Genomic DNA, 21,761 nt, shown 5'->3' with positions numbered 1-21,761 from the left:
TCCCAGTATTTTGACCCAGTATTTTGACTGGGGGAAACAAGCTAGTTTTTCAGCTCTTGGCCCTGTATGATGTCACTAAGTGCTCATATCTCAGGAGTGTTAGTACAAAAGCCTCATCCACCTGCCGTCTAGTTGTATGCAAGACTGGAAATAAGGATCAGCATAATATTAATTAGCTGCAATAGCGCCATTGTTTAGTAGGTTGCGGTACCAAAAAAATCGAACAGACTTCCATTCAAAGAGGTGAAACTTATGGCGTAAATAAATTTTCCATGAGTCACTGGCTAAAATCTCTTTGTTTTAGTGTTCTCATCCATTTTGAAATCAGTTCCACAAATAGCATGAATATTAGGTCTGTTTGATGACTGATGTGATTCATATTTCTAGTCTGGATTACCAGAGGGGGGTGTCATTTACCAGTACAGCTGAGTCACATGCCGGTAAGAGATCTTTTCAGACAATAGCTGGTGTTGTTTAGGCTTAGGAAATAACAGTCAGTCTGGGAACTCAAAGGTAATCTTGTCATTCCTCATATAAAGTCGGTTCTTTCTACTTGTATCACTTCCTTAAGAGTTGAGGTAAGAACAAGTTTTGTGAGTGTAATTGCTTGGCTTCTCATTTGAGTTTGAAAGTCTATTTCCTTCTTTGGATTTCATGTAAGGGTGTGGGACACACCACACTGGGCCAGTGTAAGCTTTCCTGTCTTCTTTTCACTGTCCTATCAACATGAAATAAAAAAAATAAATAATAATATTATTCAGGAAGAGACCTCCACATCAGCATGGGTATAAGAGCAGAGGAAGCAAAGAATTTGCATTTTTTCCAGAAAACTGTTGAAGCATCTCTCTCTGAGATGAATCTTTTAGTTCCTGTACTAATAGATCATTAAAATGTTGGTAAAGACCAAAATGATTGCGCACTTGCGCCATATTACAAAAATCATTGGGTGGACAGCAAGCTGAAATCAGACTTGCGACAACGGTGAGCATTAGGTTTAAGTGATTCCATGGTTAAGATGGTTCAGCTTGTTCTTTATGGATAGAGGCTTTGGCATCTGGAGAGGACCATAGCTAAAAAGTGATTACACAGAGACTTCTAATTATTTCAAGCAACTCTTCCTTTCTCCAGGGATATAATTAGATCCCTTGGAAGGAGGAGAAAGACATAATGAGAAAGATATGATGAAAATATACAGCTATAAATGTTAAATGGTCACATATAGTTTGAATGACCTATTTGTGACTGTTAAATTAAAAACTTATAAATATCAATTCTTGTTTCAGCAAGGTGACAATAAACTGACTATTTGGAACTAGCACAAGAAAGCTGGTCTTCAATCACTAACCTGTGGGTAGGCATACATATAATTGTGGTAGGTGCACAGACATTTAGGCAATATCCTGTTCAGACATTTAAGTGTTTGACACTATGGTGTCAAAGTGTGAACCTCCTCCCTGTATGCATCCTCTTTGTTGTCAGTCATGAGTCAAATGATCCGTGATGTCCATGTTATGGATGGATTGACAGTTAAGTGTACAGAGCATATAGAGGAGGATCGCAATGACTCTAGTGCTCATATTGAGGCTTGGGGTATTTGCTTGTCCAGCCTGACAGCCTGGGGGCATTTGGTGAGCTAATATAGCATCTAGTAACATATTTAAGTCAGTGCATGAACTTTGTCCAACAGCTTATTTGAAACAATGTCATTAAATGGCAAGCTGAAGTCCATGAAGAGCATCCATATCAAGTGTGTTTGTCTACGACAGTAAGGGCTGTATCAAGAGCCAGAGAGTTAATCTGTTTCCTATATTTTATTGGTGTAAAGTTATTGCAACTGATAATGCTGTCTGATATGACGGGGTTTTCATCCTGTGACCAACCAGTCATATACTGTAGCTTACAACGAGGGTCAAAGGACAGAATGCACCTTATACATAAACAGTGGCTTGAAAGATAAATAAATAAATAACAAGACAAGATATGGCACTGTTTCTGTCAAACATATTTGCCTCAATATTGAATTTTTTCCTGTCTTTCTTTCTTTTTTGCACACATTTGTCACATGCTGTAGGTTTTTGATTGTGAAAGTAATTTCAATATTAGACACTAAAGTAAATGCAGAACACAAACTTTTGTATATGATGATTTAATTTAGTAAGGAAACAACAAAAAAACTATCCAACCCTGACCCAACGAAAAAAAAAATTATAGTCCAGCCAATCCAGAGTTTAAGTAGAATGCAATAATTTGACAAAAAAAAGTAATTTGTTCGCCATTTGTTACCATCTTTAAACCGGAGGCTTAATATAAGCCATATATACAGATATATAGAGATGGCACATGAAAAACTAAGTTTCATGACAATTTCATTAATTTAAAAAAAGAGCTAGCTTATTCATCAGTCAGAAAAAAGTACATGTAAGTACTGTACCTATAAGTTTGGTAAGGTAGTGAAATTAAATTATTATGCTGTAGAAAAAATCAGCTGCAAGCGTCAGAGATTTCAAAATGCTTCCAGATTGTCCAGCACTGACTGCTTTAGCAAATATGGCCCAAATGTCCAGCGCACAGTTTCAATGTGTATGTGAAGTGCACCAGCAAAAAGTCTGTTGAAAAAGAACCTAAGGGCTGCCTGCAGTTTGCAAATGAATGAATCACTTAATCACTGTTTGAAAACACCGTATGACAACAGCGATGGATTATTTAGCAGGAAAGCTTTGACTGGCAGGAAAAGGAACTCTTAGGCAATGGGAAATATTTACGACATTTCTGCAACACTAGTTCCTAGGCTTCTTTGTCACAATATTATATCATAATTATTGCTACTTTTGTCATTTCTGTTTGTAAGGGTTTTCTTTTTATATGCTGCCATTGTCTTTAAGCTCTGCAACAAAAAAGGATAAAAAAAAATCTGCTCAACCAAAATAACCAAAAACACCCAAATACATGTCTGCACATGTTCCTGCTTCTTATTTCTTGGAGGTTTTTTCTTTTTCTTTTTTAAGTTGTTCAAAAGAAAGAAGTTCTTGAAGAACAACTGCCGATTTTCTGAGAGAAATGAGTTTCATATCAGTGTCTGCATAAGTGTACACAAATTATATCTCAAAGGCTCTCCACCATAGTTAAATATTGTCCTATGCATTCTAATACACAGAAATAATACATTGATTTTTTTTTTTAAGGTGTGGAATATCCTGGAATTTTAAGAGGTGTGTTCTCCTCTTGGATCCTTCTTTAGCTCTCTGACAGGTCTCATTGCAGGCTTTCTTTCTGTGCTATCTGCCTAACTCTACAATTACATATGCTTGAGTGTAAACAGAGATTAGGCAGTTTGGTTTGGCAGTTAGTTTGGCTGAGCTGCTATACTTCCTGACAGCAGCTCTCTCCACTCTCTGTTTACATATGCCCGGCATGAGAGTCTAATCCTAACCCAGTCACAACTGGCCATTGTGTTCGGTTTGCTGTGTTAAGATATGATATGTTTAGTTGTGATACATAAGAGCAGTTCTCTCTTTATACATTCAGAAAATTTTGTGAATAGAAATAACTTATAGGTTAATTTGAGTAACGTCTTGCAAAAAAAAAAATTTTTATTAGGTACACCTATTCAACCCAAACCTCTGGTAAGCCAGTCATAAGGCTTTTCAATTCAAATTTAATATAGACATGTAGAAATTGTGAAAGAAAGGTGACTTTGAAAGTGGCATGGTTGTTGGTGCCGACTGGCTGGTCTATTTCAGAAGGTTCTGAAGAGAAAAAGGACTCCAGCATAGTACTAATAAGGTTTACCTCATAAAGTACCTGGAGAATTTATGTGATGTTGTAGCAAAGAAGAAATACTCTCTTTGTGATGCTTTCAGGCACTTAATTTATCTTGATCTTAAAGGTTTATAATATATTTCAGTGGTATTTAAAAATACCACTGAAATATGTTATTAGCTGGCTGTTTCTAGAGATTTCATCAGACCTAAGTGATTGTTGTGCTCTCCATTAAACTGCTCTCAAATAGGAACATTTTACCCCTAAACTACCCTTCAGTTCAGAGAGAATAGGCAGGTATTTTTTAAGCTCTTTCTTACCGAAAAATGTAATCATGAGCATCGATCTCTGCACCCACTTTTGAGCCGTTCAGAATTCCCGCAGTACCCACCACAGCGCAGTGAACACAGCCATCGCCCCCTGGTTTTGGGAGGAGCAGTGGCTCTTTTGGCTTTGGAATCAGCTTCACTGAAGCCATCACTTCTGCAAACGAAAAGAGAACGCATAAGTACAGACACTTACAGGAGCAAACCTGTTCAGACTTGTGGATGCCAGATTTTCATCCTAACATGCAAATTTCACAGCAGAATTTCATCAGACCAAATAGTGTTTTTTCCAATCTTATGTTTTCCAGTTTTGCTGGATTAGGGTTAGACTAAAACTAACTAAACTAAACTGTAGTCTTAGTTTCCTGTTTTGATAGGAGTGGCAACTGGTGTGTGTGGCTTTCTGGTAATTCAAGTTTCAATTTGTTATCTGTTCTTCTGCATACTTTAGTTGTAACAAGTGTTTATTTGCTGTTGTCTTCATATTAGTACAAAGAAATCTGGCTGTTCTCCTCTGAACTCTGAGATCAACAAGACGTTTTCACCCAGAGAACTGCCAGTGCTTCCTACCATTTTATGAATTAATTTTATTATTTTATAATTTTATTATTGTATTGTGATGGGTTATTATCATTATTAATTGACTTATGGATGGCAAAAAGTAATTTTTTAATTCACAAAAAAAAACTTTTTTTCAGTGCAGAAAAAAGCTTCTATAGTAAGCTCTAGAGATGGTTGTGTGGGAAAATTAAAATCCCAGTAGATCAGCACTTTCTGAAATATTCAGGCCAGCCCATTTGGCACCAGCAACTACGCCACACTTAAATACAAATAAATCTTCTTTCGTTGCCCATTCAGATGCTCAGTTTGAACTTCAGCAGGTAATCTTGACCATATCTATGTGTCTAAATGCATTGAGATGCTGCTATGTGATTGGATGATTAGGTATTTCCATTAAAGAGCCGTTGAACAGATATATAATGAAATGACTGTATTTTCATTGGGTGCGGTAAGAATAATTTCATGTCTTTCAATACAAGTTCAATCTTAGCTTTTTTGACTGATTGTTTAATTACTTCTTTATAAGCTTGATGAGCTTTGTCCTTTGTCTCTCTTGTGCTGGAAATAGTGTAATTACAGAACTGAAAAGTGTGTGTGACACAAAAACAATAATAAAAGGTGACATAATATTTCTTAACACTTAACTGTCTTTCTTATTGACGTGTATCTTTTTCACAATTATTTTATCAGAATATTTGGAGTTAGAATTAGGAAGAGGAAATTAAATCATAAAAAAAAAATCTATTATTCCATTACTTAGCAGTCTGTTACACAATACTTGACCTGATATCAGTTTCACAACTACCTACCATCATATTTGTACTCCATAAACCCAAAAGGATTGTTAAAATGTGAAAGGCGATTCCACTCGCTCATATTAATGTTGTCCTTGTGCAGAAACAAACGTATGTTGGGAAGAAAAGCCTTCTTGAAGTTCTCATCCTTAGAGTTTCGCAGTGATTGGGCACATGTCTGATAATAACAGAAATATTAAATTGTGAAATAGGTTAAAAAGATTTTGTGCCTGACTTATTTTAGAAACCTTTAGGAATAATTAAATGGAGTGAAACCATTAAGAAACCCAGTCAAACAGAAAATACAGGACAGTTACAGCAGAGGCAACAGACTGACTGCATTGCTGAGCTCACTTCAGCGTTGCCAGCCCACACCCATCAAGTTAATTACTACATTTGTCCTGTTTCTGTCATATTGTGTCTTAGCATGCTTACTGTTGGTCTAGGTGGGGCATCCTGGTTATAGACATCATCAAAATCCCACTGAGGAGCCTTTGTGAAATTTCCTTGGTAGAGGAGAGGTATTGGAGTCTCAGCCACGGCTCCATGTGTAGAGTATTTCGGTTCTGTCACTGGGTTTGTTTGTGTTGAATCAACATTTTTTGCTGGGCTGGTTGTGGTAGACACAGAAAGCAGTGCAGTTGTTTTTTCTTTCTGTCCCCAGAGTTTAATATCAAACGAAATGCTTTCCCATCTGAGTTCATGTTTTCCTGAGAAAGTTATCCAACTGAATCATAAATTTCACAGAAAAGCACAAATGGAAACAGGACAAAAGGGAACAAAAAGGAAAGTTCAGAATTAGCAAATCAATTTATGATTCCTTTTTTTTAAAAACAAAATAAAATAAACTACTTACCGTTTTGATAACTTTTCCTGAGATAGAATCAAAGCCACAAAAAAAACTGTCATTATAAGGAGCAACGAAAACATCCTGGATGTGTGGACTGCCATCGCTGTTGAGTGAAGGCTTCGCCGTTAAATTGAACACACATAGACACACATATGCACTCCCTTCTGGATTTGACTCCTTCTCACTGAAGTGACTGGGCTGGGCTACACCACAGTTTGCGGACAGATATGCAGTCAAATATATTCAGACACACAAAGCCAACCACACAGAGCTTAACAGCAATGTGGTTTGTTACACAACAATGGAATTTCAGAAACAGACATACCTCAGGGATTAAACCTGTTATACATGTAGTATTTTAAAACTAAAATAAAAGCCACAGCATTCCTTTAATAACGTTGAAAACTGCAAAAAGGTTCATTTGGTTTGTCTTGGGAATTTGACCGTGTGTGGGTGTGTCCTGCCATCTCCCCGCCTTGGGTGCCACACTTTTTGTTCAGCTGACTCTACTCAGCAATTAAGATAAGGAGAAAAAAGTCTTGTTGGTTTTGTAGCCAGTGGGATGTGTGTGTGTGTGAGATGACTGCTTATTCCTGATCAGTAGAGAGGAGTGTGTTTTTTGGTCATTAACTTATTTTTCAGTTTAGTGACAAACTCCTGGGTTTTGTTGTTTTCTTTCTTTAAAGGGTGATAGTGGCTTGTCTTTCACTTTTAGTTTAATTAGTAATTCAATTATTAGAGAAAATCTTTAATTTAACGGGGGGCACCCTAGTTATATTTTTTGTGCTTATTATATCTTTAATTGGTGATTCACTGTTATCTCACTACACTTTACATGTTCTATGACATTACTTAAAGATGCCACTAGGTGGCGCTTAGTGCAGAGGAGGAGCATAAACCCCCTTGGAGGCAAATCTGCAGAATAAATCCTGAAGTTGAAACTTTAAACAAGCTCATGATCTTTATTTTACTTGAGTCATTTTGAGAGTTACTAGTGCTCAAAAGGACTCATAGGTAACAGCTGAAACAGTAAGGCTGTTGTCAACAGTAGTGAAAGCAGCCGAGAGCATTGTGGGGACCTCTCTTGCCTCCCTCCCCAGGCCCTCTCCATTACAGGTGACTCCACTCATCCCTTCAACAGCGTCTTCAGTTTGCTGCCATCAGGAAGGATACTGAAGAGCCTCCGGGCCAGAACACGCAGACTGAGAGTCAGCTTCGTCCATTGGGCTGTCAGGATGCTAACCATCTCTGAATCGAGAAGGGGGGCCCAAGGGTACATCTTTCGCCATCTTACAATGCTGTGATTGTAGCCATTCCCCACTTTCTGTGAATGGTACTCATGGTCATTGATCAGTAGGCTTTGATTAGTTGTCATTGATCAATGGTCATAAGAATTTGCATACTAACAATCATGGAACTAACCCCCCAGCACATTGTTTATTCAGGGGCGCTAGTTTCCTTCACTATGCAAATGTACTGTTTATAAGGTTGGGGAAACCTGCAGGCAGCTGAGACAGAAGAAGTCACTTGGATGAGTGATGAAACGTTTCTCCCATTGAAAATGTCCAGATGAACAGAATCAACCTTTTGGGATTTACTTACCTGGATGATTAAGCACGCATCAAGACATTATTTTATTAATATTCTTAAAATGATAGCGGCACACACGAAAATTTTTGAAGCACAAACCAGCACAAATGTAGCACAAACGTTTAACATCAATTTTGTTTGATTTGGGTAATGTGGGGGGGCTGGTTGACCATTGATGACCTCTAGAAATTCTTATTAATATCTTTAAAATAATAGCAGCACAAACGAAAATTTTTGCAGCACAAACCAGCACAAACGTTTGATACCACTTTTGTTGGATTTGAAGAACGTGGGGGGGCCAACTTCACTCACATTGGTGCAATCGGCACCACTAATGGCCTTAATTCAGGTTGAGGATTTTATAGATCTTCCACTTCACGTTTTTGTTCCATAACCCCCAGGATTATTTAAGACAGCGGTCCCAACCCCCGGGCCTCGGACCGATACCGGTCCGTGAGTCGTTTGGTACCGGGCCACGAGAGTTGAGGCTCAGGTGTGAAATGTATAGTTTTCAGGGGTTTTATCGGTTTTCCGCATTATTTTGTTATCGTTTTTATCGTTAACTCGGTTTTCCTGGGTCTTTTCACGCGTGTTATGAATAAATCTTCTTTTTTTCGGTACCGGTACTAGTTTTATTTTGTTGTATTCATCCGCTACACCTTAAAGGCCGGTCCGTGAAAATATTGTCGGGCATAAACCGGTCCGTGGCGCAAAAAAGGTTGGAGACCGCTGATTGAAGAAATGACCGTCTTAACTGCATCCCACCTCAGCAGCGATGGTGCGCTGTGAGCAGCCCTACTTATGCAGTTCAACAAGCCGACCATGTTCAAAAAGGAGAGTTTTTTTGCTTTTGCCATCAGAACATCCTGACAGTCTGACTACCTGACAGAAAATGACAATGAATCCACAGTTTTGCACAGATTTGGCCTTTTAAAGGCGTGTGGTCCTAAACATTTGATCAGCTGTAAAACAGCCTGTCCCAGTTTAAGTTTGTTAAATGCAAGTTAAATGTTTTGTCTCACTCCCAGTTCTGCTTGTTGCATGTTGTTGGAACCTTGTTAAGATCCAACAATGCAAAAGATGATTTGACTGTATTTAATAATCGATTAGTTTCTTCTGAATGGATTAAGAATGCTTTTTTTTCCGCATTCCAATGCATCACAATTGTAAATCATTATACGATTAATTGTGTCAGCTCTATTAGATGTAAGATTGTATATTTGCTTTTGAAATGGGCAGTTTGGTTTATTGTGCTTTGTATTTGCTTTCATACTGCAAGGAAAGAACGCTAATCTACACCGAGCATCTGAAGAACAACATGCAAGTCCTCCAGCACATTGAATCCAAAACCTGTTCCAGTTCCTCAGACACCATCAGAGACTGTTTTGAAAGCCCTCTACTATCAGGTCTGGATAAAAGGAAACTTTGCCAACCACTGCAAGTATCAAGTGTTTTAAATTTTGTTTGACTGTTTATTATGTACTTATTTGTTTTTGGTTGGATTAAGTTTGATATTAATTAGATCAGTGCCTTTTTAGTCATTAATTTGATTATTTAATATTAACTGTTTAGGGCAGCACGGTGGTTAGGACTGTTGCTGCACAGCAGGAAGGTCCCGAGTTCAATTCCACAATCAGGCTGGGGTCTTTCTGTGTGGAGTTTGCATGTTCTCCCCGTGTTTGTGTGGGTCCTCTCTGGGTACTCTGGCTTCCTCTCACCATCCAAAGACATGCAGTTTGTGGGGATAGGTTAATTGATTAATCCAAATTGCCCATAACTGTAAATGTGAGTGCGAATGGTTGTCTGTCCCTGTGTGTTAGCCCTGCGACAGACTGGCGACCTGTCCAGGGTGTACCCTGCCTTTCGCCCTATGACAGCTGGGATAGGCTCCAGCGCCCCCCGCGACCCTGAAAAGGATAAGCGGGGGGCGGGTTTTGAGAAGCTTAAGAGAACAACATACTGCCTGTAACATCATTCGCCATGAGTGGTTTGGTGATGGGCATATCCATGGAGGGAGGCATGGACCTTTGTAGCAACCTTCACAACAGCAACCCTGACTGCCATTAGGTATTGGGATGAACTCCTTGGACACATTATCAGACCCTACACTGATGCAGTGGGTCTGGGGTTCCTGCTAGAGCACAACAATGCTAGGCCTCATGTGGCAATAATATGCAGGTCGTGGAAATGAATTAGCCCCTTTTCCATTATTACCCACTCATTCTGACTTGCCACGGTTTTCAGGGATTTTCATTACATCATAGCACCTGGCACCAGCTACTAACATAGTACCTGCTCGGCCGGGGTTGCAAGTGATCTGACCATGTACCAAAATGTGAAGTCATCAGACTGCATGCCACCGATTGGCTGGTTAGTGGTGTCAGTTCATGAGCCATGAGAGCGAAAATCAAAACCAGCATTTTTGAAACCCGGGAACGAAGGAAATGGCCACTAAAAATGACATATGTGCAAAATACACAAATAGTCAGTGCAGGCTAGCAATAGTTGTAAAATGAATGTAAATCTTCCATTTTCAGTAGGCCAGAACATGGCACCTTATTCCTGTTTTCTTTTGTTGTTGCTCCCAACCTAGACACATATAGGCAGAATGAACATCCTTGTTTGTAGTCATGAATTTTGGCTCTGCAGAAATTTGCTTAGAGTGAAAAGAAACCACAACAAAAACCTACAAGGCTACAAACTCATCAACTGATCTGGACCAGCATATGTGAGCTATAGGCATCAACATTTTTACTGCAAAACTTATACTACTACTACAACTAAGAGAAAGGAGGGAACAGCAGGACAAACTGTGAACTTCTAATAGGTAAAAGTTATAAAAACAAAGACACTGAATGTCATATCTCATAGAAAATTGTTTCAATAAAAACTACATTACCAGCATCAATCTCACTTTGTATCATTTCAGACTGACTAATATTTAATGACTTATAATTGATTGCTGAATAGTTTTTGAGATGACTGGGGTTGCTTGTCTCCACAGGTCCTTGTGTTACATCACACTGACTCCACCATGTGGTAGAGGAGAGGAAATTCCTGGAAGGATCAAACACTGGAGATACAATCAACACCTGTTGTGACACCTGAGGATCACAACATTGCATGTTGTATACAGCGCTTTGAGTACCCCGGGAGAGTAGAAAAGCGCTATATAAGAACCAGTCCATTTACCATTTACAATTCCACATCCAATGTGGAATGAAGGGGTGACAGGAGGAGTAAGAGTGTGATCAGGTAAGCAACGCTCCACGTTTATATCAGTCGCTTAATGGCCACTGGAGCATAAAGAGCTGATTAGTCAGAAAACACTGCTGAGGTCAAGACTGTGTATGGAAATGAAACTTAAACACAACTTTGAAGTAGTTTTCATGCAGTGGCCAGAAAGTAACTCTTCTGGGGCCAGCAGGTGAGAATGACTCATACTTTACCCAGTTTGATCCTTTTTCAGGATTATAGACATTTAAAGTTTGTCGTGAAGTGTATCCTGCGTGTGTGTAAGTGTATGTGGTCAAAGTTCATGAAACACAGGGTCTAATGAAAAAAACCAACCTCCCTGTTGAAGTTCTGCTTGAGGTGGGAGCTGAAGATCTATAAGTTTAGGTCCGTCAGGTCTGAAAAATAATCAGATCATTTAAGTTTTTTTGTGTTTTGCTCTTAAGCACTGACTGATATGAAGAGAGGCATTCAAACTGAATCAGTCATGAAGCTCTCATTTGACAGCTGAGTGACAGATTTATATTATCATATTAAAGAAATATCTGGATTACATCCCACTAACTTGACACTACATAATCTCACAATGATTGTGTGTATAATCAAACCTCGTGTATTCAAGGAACTTCAGTAGGTGAGCAAACAGATTTAGCTGCTTTACATTAATATGTTTTTCTAAGGTTGTAAGTAAACAATGATCTGGGTCAAACATCAGACAATGTATTGTTGCATCTGTTTTTCCATATTGTTGATGTGTTTTTTTATTAAGAAGCATATTTAATTAAAAATAAACACATTACATTGAGTAAGTAAAGCTAAAAACATTTGAACAATTTCGTTATTTTAATTTCAAATGCAACTATTAGGTATTGTACTGAAGTCATTTATGTTATTTATGGGCCTACAGTTAATATTTTCTTAAACATGTTAAGACATGACTCACAAACCTTGTGGGGCTTCTGACTGAAAAACTCCCAATACTGTAAAATTCCAGGTATACTTTATAATTACTCATAAATGGAGTAATTTTAGTTCTTTAAGCAGCTTTACACTTCCTCCAGCTAAAAGAAATCAGTTTGTCAAGGGGAGTGCGTGTCATGGAGAGCATCACCCAAAAGCAGGACTCGGAAAACAGGACTTAAAACTCAAAAACCGCTTTATTGTTGAAAACTTGTAAAAATAAGAAAATATGAGCCAAGTGCAAATTATCTAAATGAAAACTATCATACAGCAAACCCCCAAGGTGGAACACACAGCTTAAAGGTGAACACAGCAAAGAAGAAAGGACAATGTATACAGACCAGGTAACCATGACACTCACATTCACACCTATGGCCAAAATACTCTCACCAGTTAACCTAACCCAACTAAGTGCATGTCTTCATGCAGCATCAAAGGAAGCTGATGCTACAGAGAGAATCCACACAGACAAAGAGAGAACATGCACACAAAGAAACCCTCCAGTTATATGTTGGATGTGAACACTTCTTGCTGTGCTGACCACTGCACTACTGTGCTGCCTGACATGGCTCTTGAATATCTTCAGTAGTGTAGGTTTTATCCTTATGGGTGGACTCAGTGTTACTTTGGCTTTTCAGTCCCTGATTCTGGCTCCGTTCTTTGATACAGCTTTATTACTTTTCTGTTGTGAAGATCTTTCCATGTATTCTTCTCCAAAATGTAGTCATGGTTGGAATAGAAATGTACTTTTGTTTTAATGTACTTCTGAGCATAGTAGTTGGAGTATTTCATGTAGTCATCAGTCATGAATCCATATGCATCCACCTGAGGATACAGAAAGAGAGAGAGAAAAAATCCTTACTTTTCAAGACATAGTTTGCAGAATACCTTAATACAGTTCCCATCAGGAAAAACAACAGCAACAACAACAATAATAATAGGTCATAATAATAATAATAATTAATTAAATATTCCATTTGCTTATCCTTTTCAGGGTCGCGGGAGCCTATCCCAGCTGTCATAGGGTGAGAGGCGGGGTACACCCTGGACAGGTCGCCAGTCTGTCGCAGGGCTAACACACAAGGACAGACAACCATTCACACTCACATTCACATTCACACCTAGTGGCAATTTGGATTATCCAATTAACCTATCCCTACGATGTGACAATAAAAGTTATTTGATTTGATTTGAAGCTGCATGTCTTTGGACAGTGGGAGGAAGCCGGAGTACCCGGAGGGAACACACACAAACACGGGGAGAACATGCAAACTCCACACAGAAAGACCCCGGCCTGATGGTGGAATTGAACTCAGGACCTTCTTGCTGTGCGGCAACAGTGCTAACCACCGTGCCACCGTGCTAATTAAATAATTAATGAAATAATAATTAATGAAAGTGCCTGACAGCACAATTCCAGAAGATTGATGGTTGCTTCTTCTCTATAAAAAGAACATAGCAGCACATTTTAATTTACAAATTGCATGTGAATGACCCAGAAAGACTTCAGAAACTCTGTTCAATTTGGGCAGACAAGACAGAGTGGAGATTTTTGTCCATAATGTACAATGGCACATTTAGGAAAACAAACAAACACAGCACATTATTTTTCATATTATAAACACCTCATACCAACAAGCAGGACATCAGCTTTTAGGACAGATGAGTTAAGCTGTATCTTTCAGCCACAGTGCCTGGGCACAATCATTTAGTTGAGTACAAAAAAATAATATAAAAAAAAAAACTCCTGCACGTTTTTAGTTTATAACCGATATTCTCAGTGCAACGAATGTATAGGAGAATGACTGAAAAATCAAGGTGTTGCAATGGCCCAGTCAACGTAAAGAAATGCTTCAAACTTTAATGAACTGAAGCAACATTGCAAAGATGAGTGGGAAAAAAATTCCTGAACAACAATGTGAGAAACTTTGGTTATTGCTGGTAAAGACGATTCTAAAAGGTACCGAATCATGTTGAATAAATGATTACTTGGTCTGATATGTCATGTGGTGGCATTGTTCATCTGGGTTTATGTTTACGTAATTTCAAGATTGCTTTTTTTTCAAGATTCGTTCGTTTTGTGGTTTGACTGTGACATATAGATGTCATCTACTTTGCAGAAAACATGTGTGAAATAGCTTATTTTCATTAAAGAGCTGCTTTGAGGCTTTTAGTCTGTGTATTGTGTATATAGGTGTGGAAACCAATACCTCTTACACAGAAATGTAAAGGTAATATTAACTCACTGTGTCACAAATATGCAAAGCCAGGAAGAGAGTGAATGCTCCATTGGTTGGTCTGACTATTGCCCAGAATCTTTTATTCAGATTAGGTGACTTTAGGAACCTGTGATTAAAAAACAAACAAACAAACAAAAAATATAAAAATACTGGAAGGGTTAAGAGACGATCTGAAAATGAAAGAAGGAAAACTTGCACAATAAATACACATGATGGTGACGAGGGAAGTGGAAATACACGGGGAACACAGTTGGGAGGAGTTAATCGAGACAGGAGGAAGCAAAACAAAACACACTAAACACAAGACGCAGGCAAGAACACACGGCCTGACATGAGGCCGGGAGGAAGGAACCCAAAGGGGAACAAGAAAGACTGGGGAGACAAACAGAGGAGACACAAAGAGGGTAATACAGAATAATTAAGAAAGATGAGACATGGAGGGGGAGAGAGAGGCGAGATGGGCTGGGGAAAATGTATAGGAAAGCACATGACAGAGAGGGAAGAGATGGAATAAAAAACAAGGAGGGAAACATGTAAACAGAAAAAGGAGACGAGGCACATCGACAAGAAAACATGGAATCAGAAATAAAACTAAACATGGAAGCAAAACCGGGACTAAACTCAATACTAAATAATAGAAACCTACAAAATTAGCACAAAGAAGCCCCATTAACTCAAAATGCTCGGTCAAAAGACCCAGAACAATAAAAACACACATAAAAAAGAATTATGCCTAGTTAATTTCCTGCTATTAAAGTTGATATCACTGAAAATAGGTACATATGAAAACCAAATAAGATTTTGAAATCCACAATGTATTTCAATTGATTGACTGGAAGTCCCAACCATCACTTTAATGATTCTCAACAGAGCTGAGCAGAAGCTCAGAAGAGTCACTCTCCCAGAATGGAGTTAACTTTAAGAGCAAACTTGTTCAGGAAAGAAAAACAATTATTAGATGATGAAACAATGTGAACTGTTGCCTGTTTCTATGTTAGCCCTGGGATGCACCAGTAATTTGTCCAGGTATGGAACCAGCTTTTCTGCAACCTTATTATATTATATTATATTATATTATATTATATTATATTATATTATATTATATTATATTATATTATATTATTACCAACATCTGCTCATATGTAATCACAGTATGCTCATAGGAGTCTGACCTGTTCTTCACGTATCGGAGGAAGTCCTGGTGTAGAACGTAGAATCGGCTCTCATTGTACTGCCCTGAATAGTAGGTCCCTGGCCTGGTGAGGTGAAAACACAAGGGAGAGGAGGGATAATTTATATTATTAATTTTAGTTGTTTTTTTTAAATAAAAGGCAATACAATTGTCCATTAAAACCTAAAAGAAAAAGTAGATATCAACTCAAGTTGCTTTAGCATTTTCCAGAGTGCATTTGTAGAGTACATCTGCTAATAATGAGGCACCTGTGAACACCTCACATGTGGGTGCACTCAGCAGTGACATGTAGGAGCCACGAGGAAGGCCATGGATTTTTACCAGTTAGACAAAATCCCAGCTGGTAAATTGTCTCTAGTTCTTCTCCACTCACACCTCTGAGCTGTGAGGCTGCTCTTAAAAGATTGTCTAATGACACTATAAACTAATTGGAAAAATTGAGATTTGTCAAAGCAGGAGAAAAAAAAATTACTACATAACTACTTAATTTGATAATCACCATTTCTTGTGGTGTGGGCCACTATAGCCCTCATGTCCTTTGAAAAGACCCTCAAGCCATCGGAAATCTCTCATTGCCTCAGGAATCAGCACATATTTTATTCCCTGCCAAGAGAAAAATTATGGAGCAAAATAATCTTTAGTCTGTGGAGAGTATAAACAATATCACACTGTTGTCTTGTAAGTTTTACTACCTCATCATGAGGGGCAGACTTGTATCCATACTTCCCAAAAAAATAAGGTGATGCGGCGATGGAGTGCTCTGTGTGAACGTACACTGATGTTCTATTTCCTACATCTTCCTCATAACCTTTGATAACGGCACCGTTCATCCTGCCAAACAGACACAATTCAGAAAGTTGATCTTTGGTTCAGTTTACGTTGATTTAATTGTAATGTTCAAAATCAGTCAGTAGTTCAAGCAACAGCATTCAAATTGAAGGTAGTGTGATATACCTTTCATCGTCCTGATCCCCAAGGACCCCAAGAAGGGACCGGTCCCCTCCAACTACCGACCAATAACCTGCCTCAGTACTACATGGAAGCTCCTATCAGGCATCATATCGGCTAAGATGAACAGGCACATGGGTCAATACATGAGCGGGACACAGAAAGGAATTGGCAAGAATACCAGAGGCGCAAAACACCAGCTACTGGTAGACAGAACAATCAGCCGAGACTGCAAGACCAGACTGACCAACCTGTGCACTGCCTGGATTGATTACAAGAAGGCCTATGACTCAATGCCCCACAGCTGGATACTGGAATGCCTAGAATTGTACAAGATCAATGGGACCCTAAGAGCCTTCATCAGGAACTCAATGGGGATGTGGCGTACAACACTAGAGGCCAACTCCAAGCCCATAGCACAAGTCACCATCAAGTGCGGGATCTACCAAGGAGATGCTCTGTCCCCACTGCTGTTCTGCATAGGCCTGAACCCCCTCAGTGAGATCATTAACAAGACTGGCTACGGATACCGACTACGGAACGGAGCAGTTGTCAGCCACCTCCTGTACATGGATGACATCAAGCTGTATGCCAAGAGTGAACGAGACATCGATTCACTGATCCAGGCTATACAGCAATGACATTGGAATGTCGTTCGGACTGGAGAAGTGTAGTCGGATGGTAACAAAGAGAGGGAAGGTAGTCAGAACTGAGGGGATTGAACTACCAGAAGGCAACATTGCAGACATAGAGGACAGTTACAAGTACTTGGGGATCCCACAGGCGAATGGGAACCATGAAGAGGCCGCTAGAAAGGCTGCAACCACCAAGTACCTGCAGAGGGTCAGGCAAGTCCTGAGGAGTCAGCTGAATGGTAAGAACAAGGGCCATCAACACGTACGCCCTGCCCGTGATCAGGTACCCTGCTGGGGTAATAGGCTGGCCAAAGGAGGAGATAGAAGCCACTGACATAAAGACAAGAAAGCTCCTTACCATGCATGGAGGGTTTCACCCCAAGTCCAGCACCCTGAGGCTGTACGCTAAGCGGAAGGAAGGGGGCCGGGGACTGGTGAGTGTCAGCACCACAGTCCAGGATGAGACAACGAACATCCAAGAATACATTGGGAAGATGGCCCCAACTGACCGAGTGCTCAGTGAATACCTCAGGCAGCAGAAACCCAAGAAAGAGGAGGGAGACGAGGAACCATCATGGAAGGACAGGCCCCTGCACGGTATGTATCACCGGCAGATAGAGGAGGTGGCTGATATCCAGAAATCCTACCAGTGGCTGGACAAAGCTGGACTGAAAGACAGCACAGAGGCACTAATCATGGCAGCACAAGAACAAGCTCTGAGCACAAGATCCATAGAGGCTGGGGTCTATCACACCAGGCAAGACCCCAGGTGCAGGCTGTGTAAAGATGCCCCAGAGACAATCCAGCACATAACAGCAGGGTGCAAGATGCTAGCAGGCAAGGCATACATGGAACGCCATAACCAAGTGGCCGGCATAGTGTACAGGAACATCTGTGCCGAGTATAACCTGGAAGTCCCGAGGTCAAAATGGGAGATGCCCCCAAGGGTGGTGGAGAATGACCGAGCTAAGATCCTGTGGGACTTCCAGATACAGACGGACAAAATGGTGGTGGCTAACCAACCGGACATAGTGGTGGTAGACAAACAGAAGAAGACGGCCGTAGTGATCGATGTAGCGGTTCCGAATGACAGCAATATCAGGAAGAAGGAACACGAGAAGCTGGAGAAATACCAAGGGCTCAGAGAAGAGCTCGAGAGGATGTGGAGGGTGAAGGTAACGGTGGTCCCCGTGGTAATCGGAGCACTAGGTGCGGTGACTCCCAAGCTAGGCGAGTGGCTCCAGCAGATCCCGGGAACAACATCGGAGATCTCTGTCCAGAAGAGCGCAGTCCTGGGAACAGCTAAGATACTGCGCAGGACCCTCAAGCTCCCAGGCCTCTGGTAGAGGACCCGAGCTTGAAGGATAAACCGCCCACAGGGGCGTGCTGGGTGTTTTTTTTTTTATATGTGTGTGTGTACAGTAAAAAAGTACAGTTTTTAAATTTAAAACTTGTGCGTGTTTTTTATTTTGACAGCGAATGCGCACCTGCGGACCACTTATGTGCACCCCTGGTTATTTAGCTCATCATATCGCAGCCACAGAAATTATTTTGTCCATGAAACCATAAAGCTGCACTTTCTTTTTGCCTTATAGTCTGATTTGTCATAACTTTTCCGTTTTGTGGTAAGCTTTTCTTTGGCTGTCACTTCTTCACCCTGACCTGTCTTATTTGGCTCAGCAGAACTAAAATATATATCCTGCTGCTTTTACACACGCACTCACATTCTCTGCGCGATCAACCTCTCACATGTTTAAGCTTGCTGCCGGAGATTTCACTTGTCATGTTTGCGTAGTAAGCTAACGATTAATAAGACAATGTCAGAGGAATTGGTGCACAAATTATCATCACTCACCAATCAGTACTGTCGCTCTCTATACACAGTTCACACGATTGCAAAGTGAAAGCAAAAAAACAAGCGCAAATTCAAACGCGCTTTCAATATGTCACATATTGACAGTGGCTCACCGATGCCAATGACATAATTACCCAGCTACATTTCCGAAAGAATGCAAAAGCATTGACATATATTTTTCCTTCCTACAATAGCCGGTGTTCCAGATCTACTGGCGTTTAGATCAACTGGCGTTGGTCGAACAGATGTGTGGCATTCTTGCGTTTCAGGAGCTGCTACCGACAAACCAGCAAAAAAAACGCCAAATGTGTCACCTGTGACACTTGTGAGGTTGTCTCAAACACACTCCGTCAGTCTTGATGCTGTTGAACAACAAAATGTATAAAAATGTGGCGAGTTTACCTGGTGATATCCTCATGCGCAACGCGATCGCGAAAACAGCAAACAAGTAATACCACGCCGATGTTGTTCACAGGATAGCAAGAGTAAACGATCGGGAGACCCTAGTCGTCGTTATCGTTCCCCTTGCACGGTTTATTTCTCCAAATTCAGCGTTTTTGCTTCACAACTAAAGCGAGCAGTTTACTTTGTGTGCACTAACATGGACTCGAGTCAACCAGCGCCCCCCCTGGCCAAGTGCCACAGCCTACAGCCAGATCAACCTGTGACACACATCTGCACCACGTTTGAATTTGTTTCATGCACAACACATTTGTACCTTTCAATTGTGTCTGTTTGTGCGTCATGCAAATAAACCTTTGAAAAGAATGAAATGATATCATATATTCCTTATTGGCCTACATTTGTTCAAAATCCCAAATTATATACACAAAGTCATAGAAATCACCACTCCAATTGGTCATCATGATTTTGATATTCTCTTTTTCCATAACAATGAAATACGCCTTGGACAAATATGACACATCAATATTTCATTAGTGTTGTCACATCACATCCTGTAAGCATCGTTTGTCTGTGTCCTTTCTCTGGAAATGAATATTTCCAGCCAATATAGGCAATCCATCAACATGGCTGGAGAGTTGGTAGTTATATACAGTCTGTATAAGTGTGGTTAATCCAATGAAGATTTGTAAGGAGACGGCAGTTACTTTGAATTCACAACAGTTACACAGTGATTAGTAATAAACAGAGCCAGTGAGAGTGAGTGGATTTAAGAAAGTCAGTGACTCAGGTGTGTCGCTTGGTTTGTCATCTGTTTGTGAGACTGGAGGAGACGTAGAAATCCTTTGTTTTAAATCTTAGTTAGGAAGGTTCCTGTTTGAAAACAAGCACATTTTGTGAGAAATGCAAGAAGTACATCTGCAGAAAGCACACAGTTACATTCTGTCCATCATGTGGACAAAATAGAAAATGTTGAGCATTGAAAAACTGAGAACGTTGGGCAATTTCAACAGAAATGTGTTTGTAAGAACGAAAAACCAAATTGTTTCTAAATTAGTTATGGAAAGTCTAACTGTTGTATGTCTGTGTTCTACATGTTTATCTAATGGAAAATAAAGTTGCTATTGTTTTATTGCAGTTTTTGAACAATTCTGAGTGGATTTACACAGTACGGGTCAAAATGACCCGCAACAAAATCAATGTCACTTTTTTGTTTTTCAACATAATACAAGGGTTAATTTCCAAAACTTCCATATGATCTTCAATTTGTAGCAGATCCACTATCACACAGCAGCTGGAGCAGTTTCAAATGGAGGTCAGTCCACTACTTCCATAGCCTACTACTAGATTAACTTGTGACACATCTACACCTGCTGCTACGATCACAGTGAGTAGAGGCTGAGTGGCTGCACTTACCCCTGGTACATCCAAATCTACCCACAAACATGTTGACAGATGCAATGCCAGCAATGTGGATTGTCAACACTGAAAACAATCAGTAAGCAAAGACAACAGGGATCATTTGTTTCTGTTTATTTAGCATGCACAACATTTGTAGTCGCCTTCTGCACAGGGGAAGTCCACACACACTGTGTGGTACCACTTTCCACAGAAGGTGCATTCAGTCTGCAAGACTGAATGAGATTGTCAGAGTCATTGTCTGACTGTTTATTACTAATCACTGTGTAAATGCTGTACATTCACAGTAACTGCCATCTCCTTACAAATGTTCATTAGATTAACCACACTTATACAGACTGTATATAACAACCAACTCTGAAATGTTCGTTTGCAGAGGGAAGACACAGACAGACTACGCTAACGACATGTGATGTTACAACAATAGTGAAATATTAGTGTCATTTCATTCATTTCAAAGGTTTATTTGCATGACGCACAAACAGACACAATTGAAAGGTACAAATGTGCATGACACGAATTCAAACGTGGTGCAGATGTGTGTCACAGGTTGATCTGGCTGTAGGCTGTGGCACTTGGCCAGAGGGGGCGCTGGTTGACTCGAGTCCATGTTAGTGCACAAAGTAAACTGCTCGCTTTAGTTGTGAAGCAAAAACGCTGAATTCGGAGAAACAAACCGTGCAAGGGGAACGATGACGACGACAAGAGTCTCCCGATCGTTTACTCTTGCTGTCCTGTGAACAACATCGGCGTGGTATTACTTGTTTGCTGTTTTCGCGATCGCGTTGCGCATGAGGATATCACCAGGTAAACTCGCCACACTTTTAAACATTTTGTTGTTCAACAGCATCAAGACTGACGGAGTGTGTTTGAGACAACCTCACAAGTGTCACAGGTGACACATTTGGCGTTTTTTTTGCTGGTTTGTCGGTAGCAGCTCCTGAAACGCAAGACTGCCACACATCTGTTCGACCAACGCCAGTTGATCTAAACGCC

General features: G+C 40.1%; 2 protein-coding genes across 7 annotated transcripts in view; both read right to left on the bottom strand.

Moving 5' to 3' along the window:
- LOC113027849 (alpha-N-acetylgalactosaminide alpha-2,6-sialyltransferase 1-like) overlaps positions 1-6,706 on the bottom strand; it is a 12,302-nt gene extending 5,596 nt beyond the window's left edge. Inside the window, exons 1-5 of one of the 3 annotated variants that reach the window (XM_026177674.1) lie at positions 6,616-6,706; positions 6,297-6,393; positions 5,876-6,167; positions 5,456-5,618; positions 4,080-4,242 (exon numbers count right to left, since the gene is read on the bottom strand). In XM_026177674.1, coding sequence (XP_026033459.1) covers positions 4,080-4,242; positions 5,456-5,618; positions 5,876-6,167; positions 6,297-6,391 — 713 coding nt within the window. In that variant the 5' untranslated portion in view covers positions 6,392-6,393; positions 6,616-6,706. The other 2 variants (XM_026177673.1, XM_026177676.1) reach the window with 2 other exon arrangements.
- A 5,566-nt stretch (positions 6,707-12,272) lies between these two features.
- Positions 12,273-21,761, bottom strand: part of LOC113028212 (alpha-N-acetylgalactosaminide alpha-2,6-sialyltransferase 1-like) — a 28,133-nt gene continuing 18,644 nt past the window's right edge. For all 4 annotated transcript variants that reach the window (XM_026178296.1, XM_026178295.1, XM_026178293.1 and 1 more), the window contains 5 exons: positions 16,199-16,337; positions 16,006-16,109; positions 15,487-15,570; positions 14,321-14,420; positions 12,273-12,899 (listed from right to left, as the gene is read on the bottom strand). In XM_026178296.1, the coding sequence (XP_026034081.1) occupies positions 12,696-12,899; positions 14,321-14,420; positions 15,487-15,570; positions 16,006-16,109; positions 16,199-16,337 (631 nt within the window). In that variant the 3' untranslated portion in view covers positions 12,273-12,695. The remainder of the gene's footprint in view (positions 12,900-14,320; positions 14,421-15,486; positions 15,571-16,005; positions 16,110-16,198; positions 16,338-21,761) is intronic.

Source organism: Astatotilapia calliptera, chromosome 8 (genome assembly GCF_900246225.1).
Source record: "Astatotilapia calliptera chromosome 8, fAstCal1.2, whole genome shotgun sequence".
NCBI lineage: Eukaryota > Metazoa > Chordata > Actinopteri > Cichliformes > Cichlidae > Astatotilapia > Astatotilapia calliptera.
The sequence above is the reverse complement of the archived record's forward strand: the minus strand, read 5'-3'. Positions and strand labels throughout refer to the sequence as shown.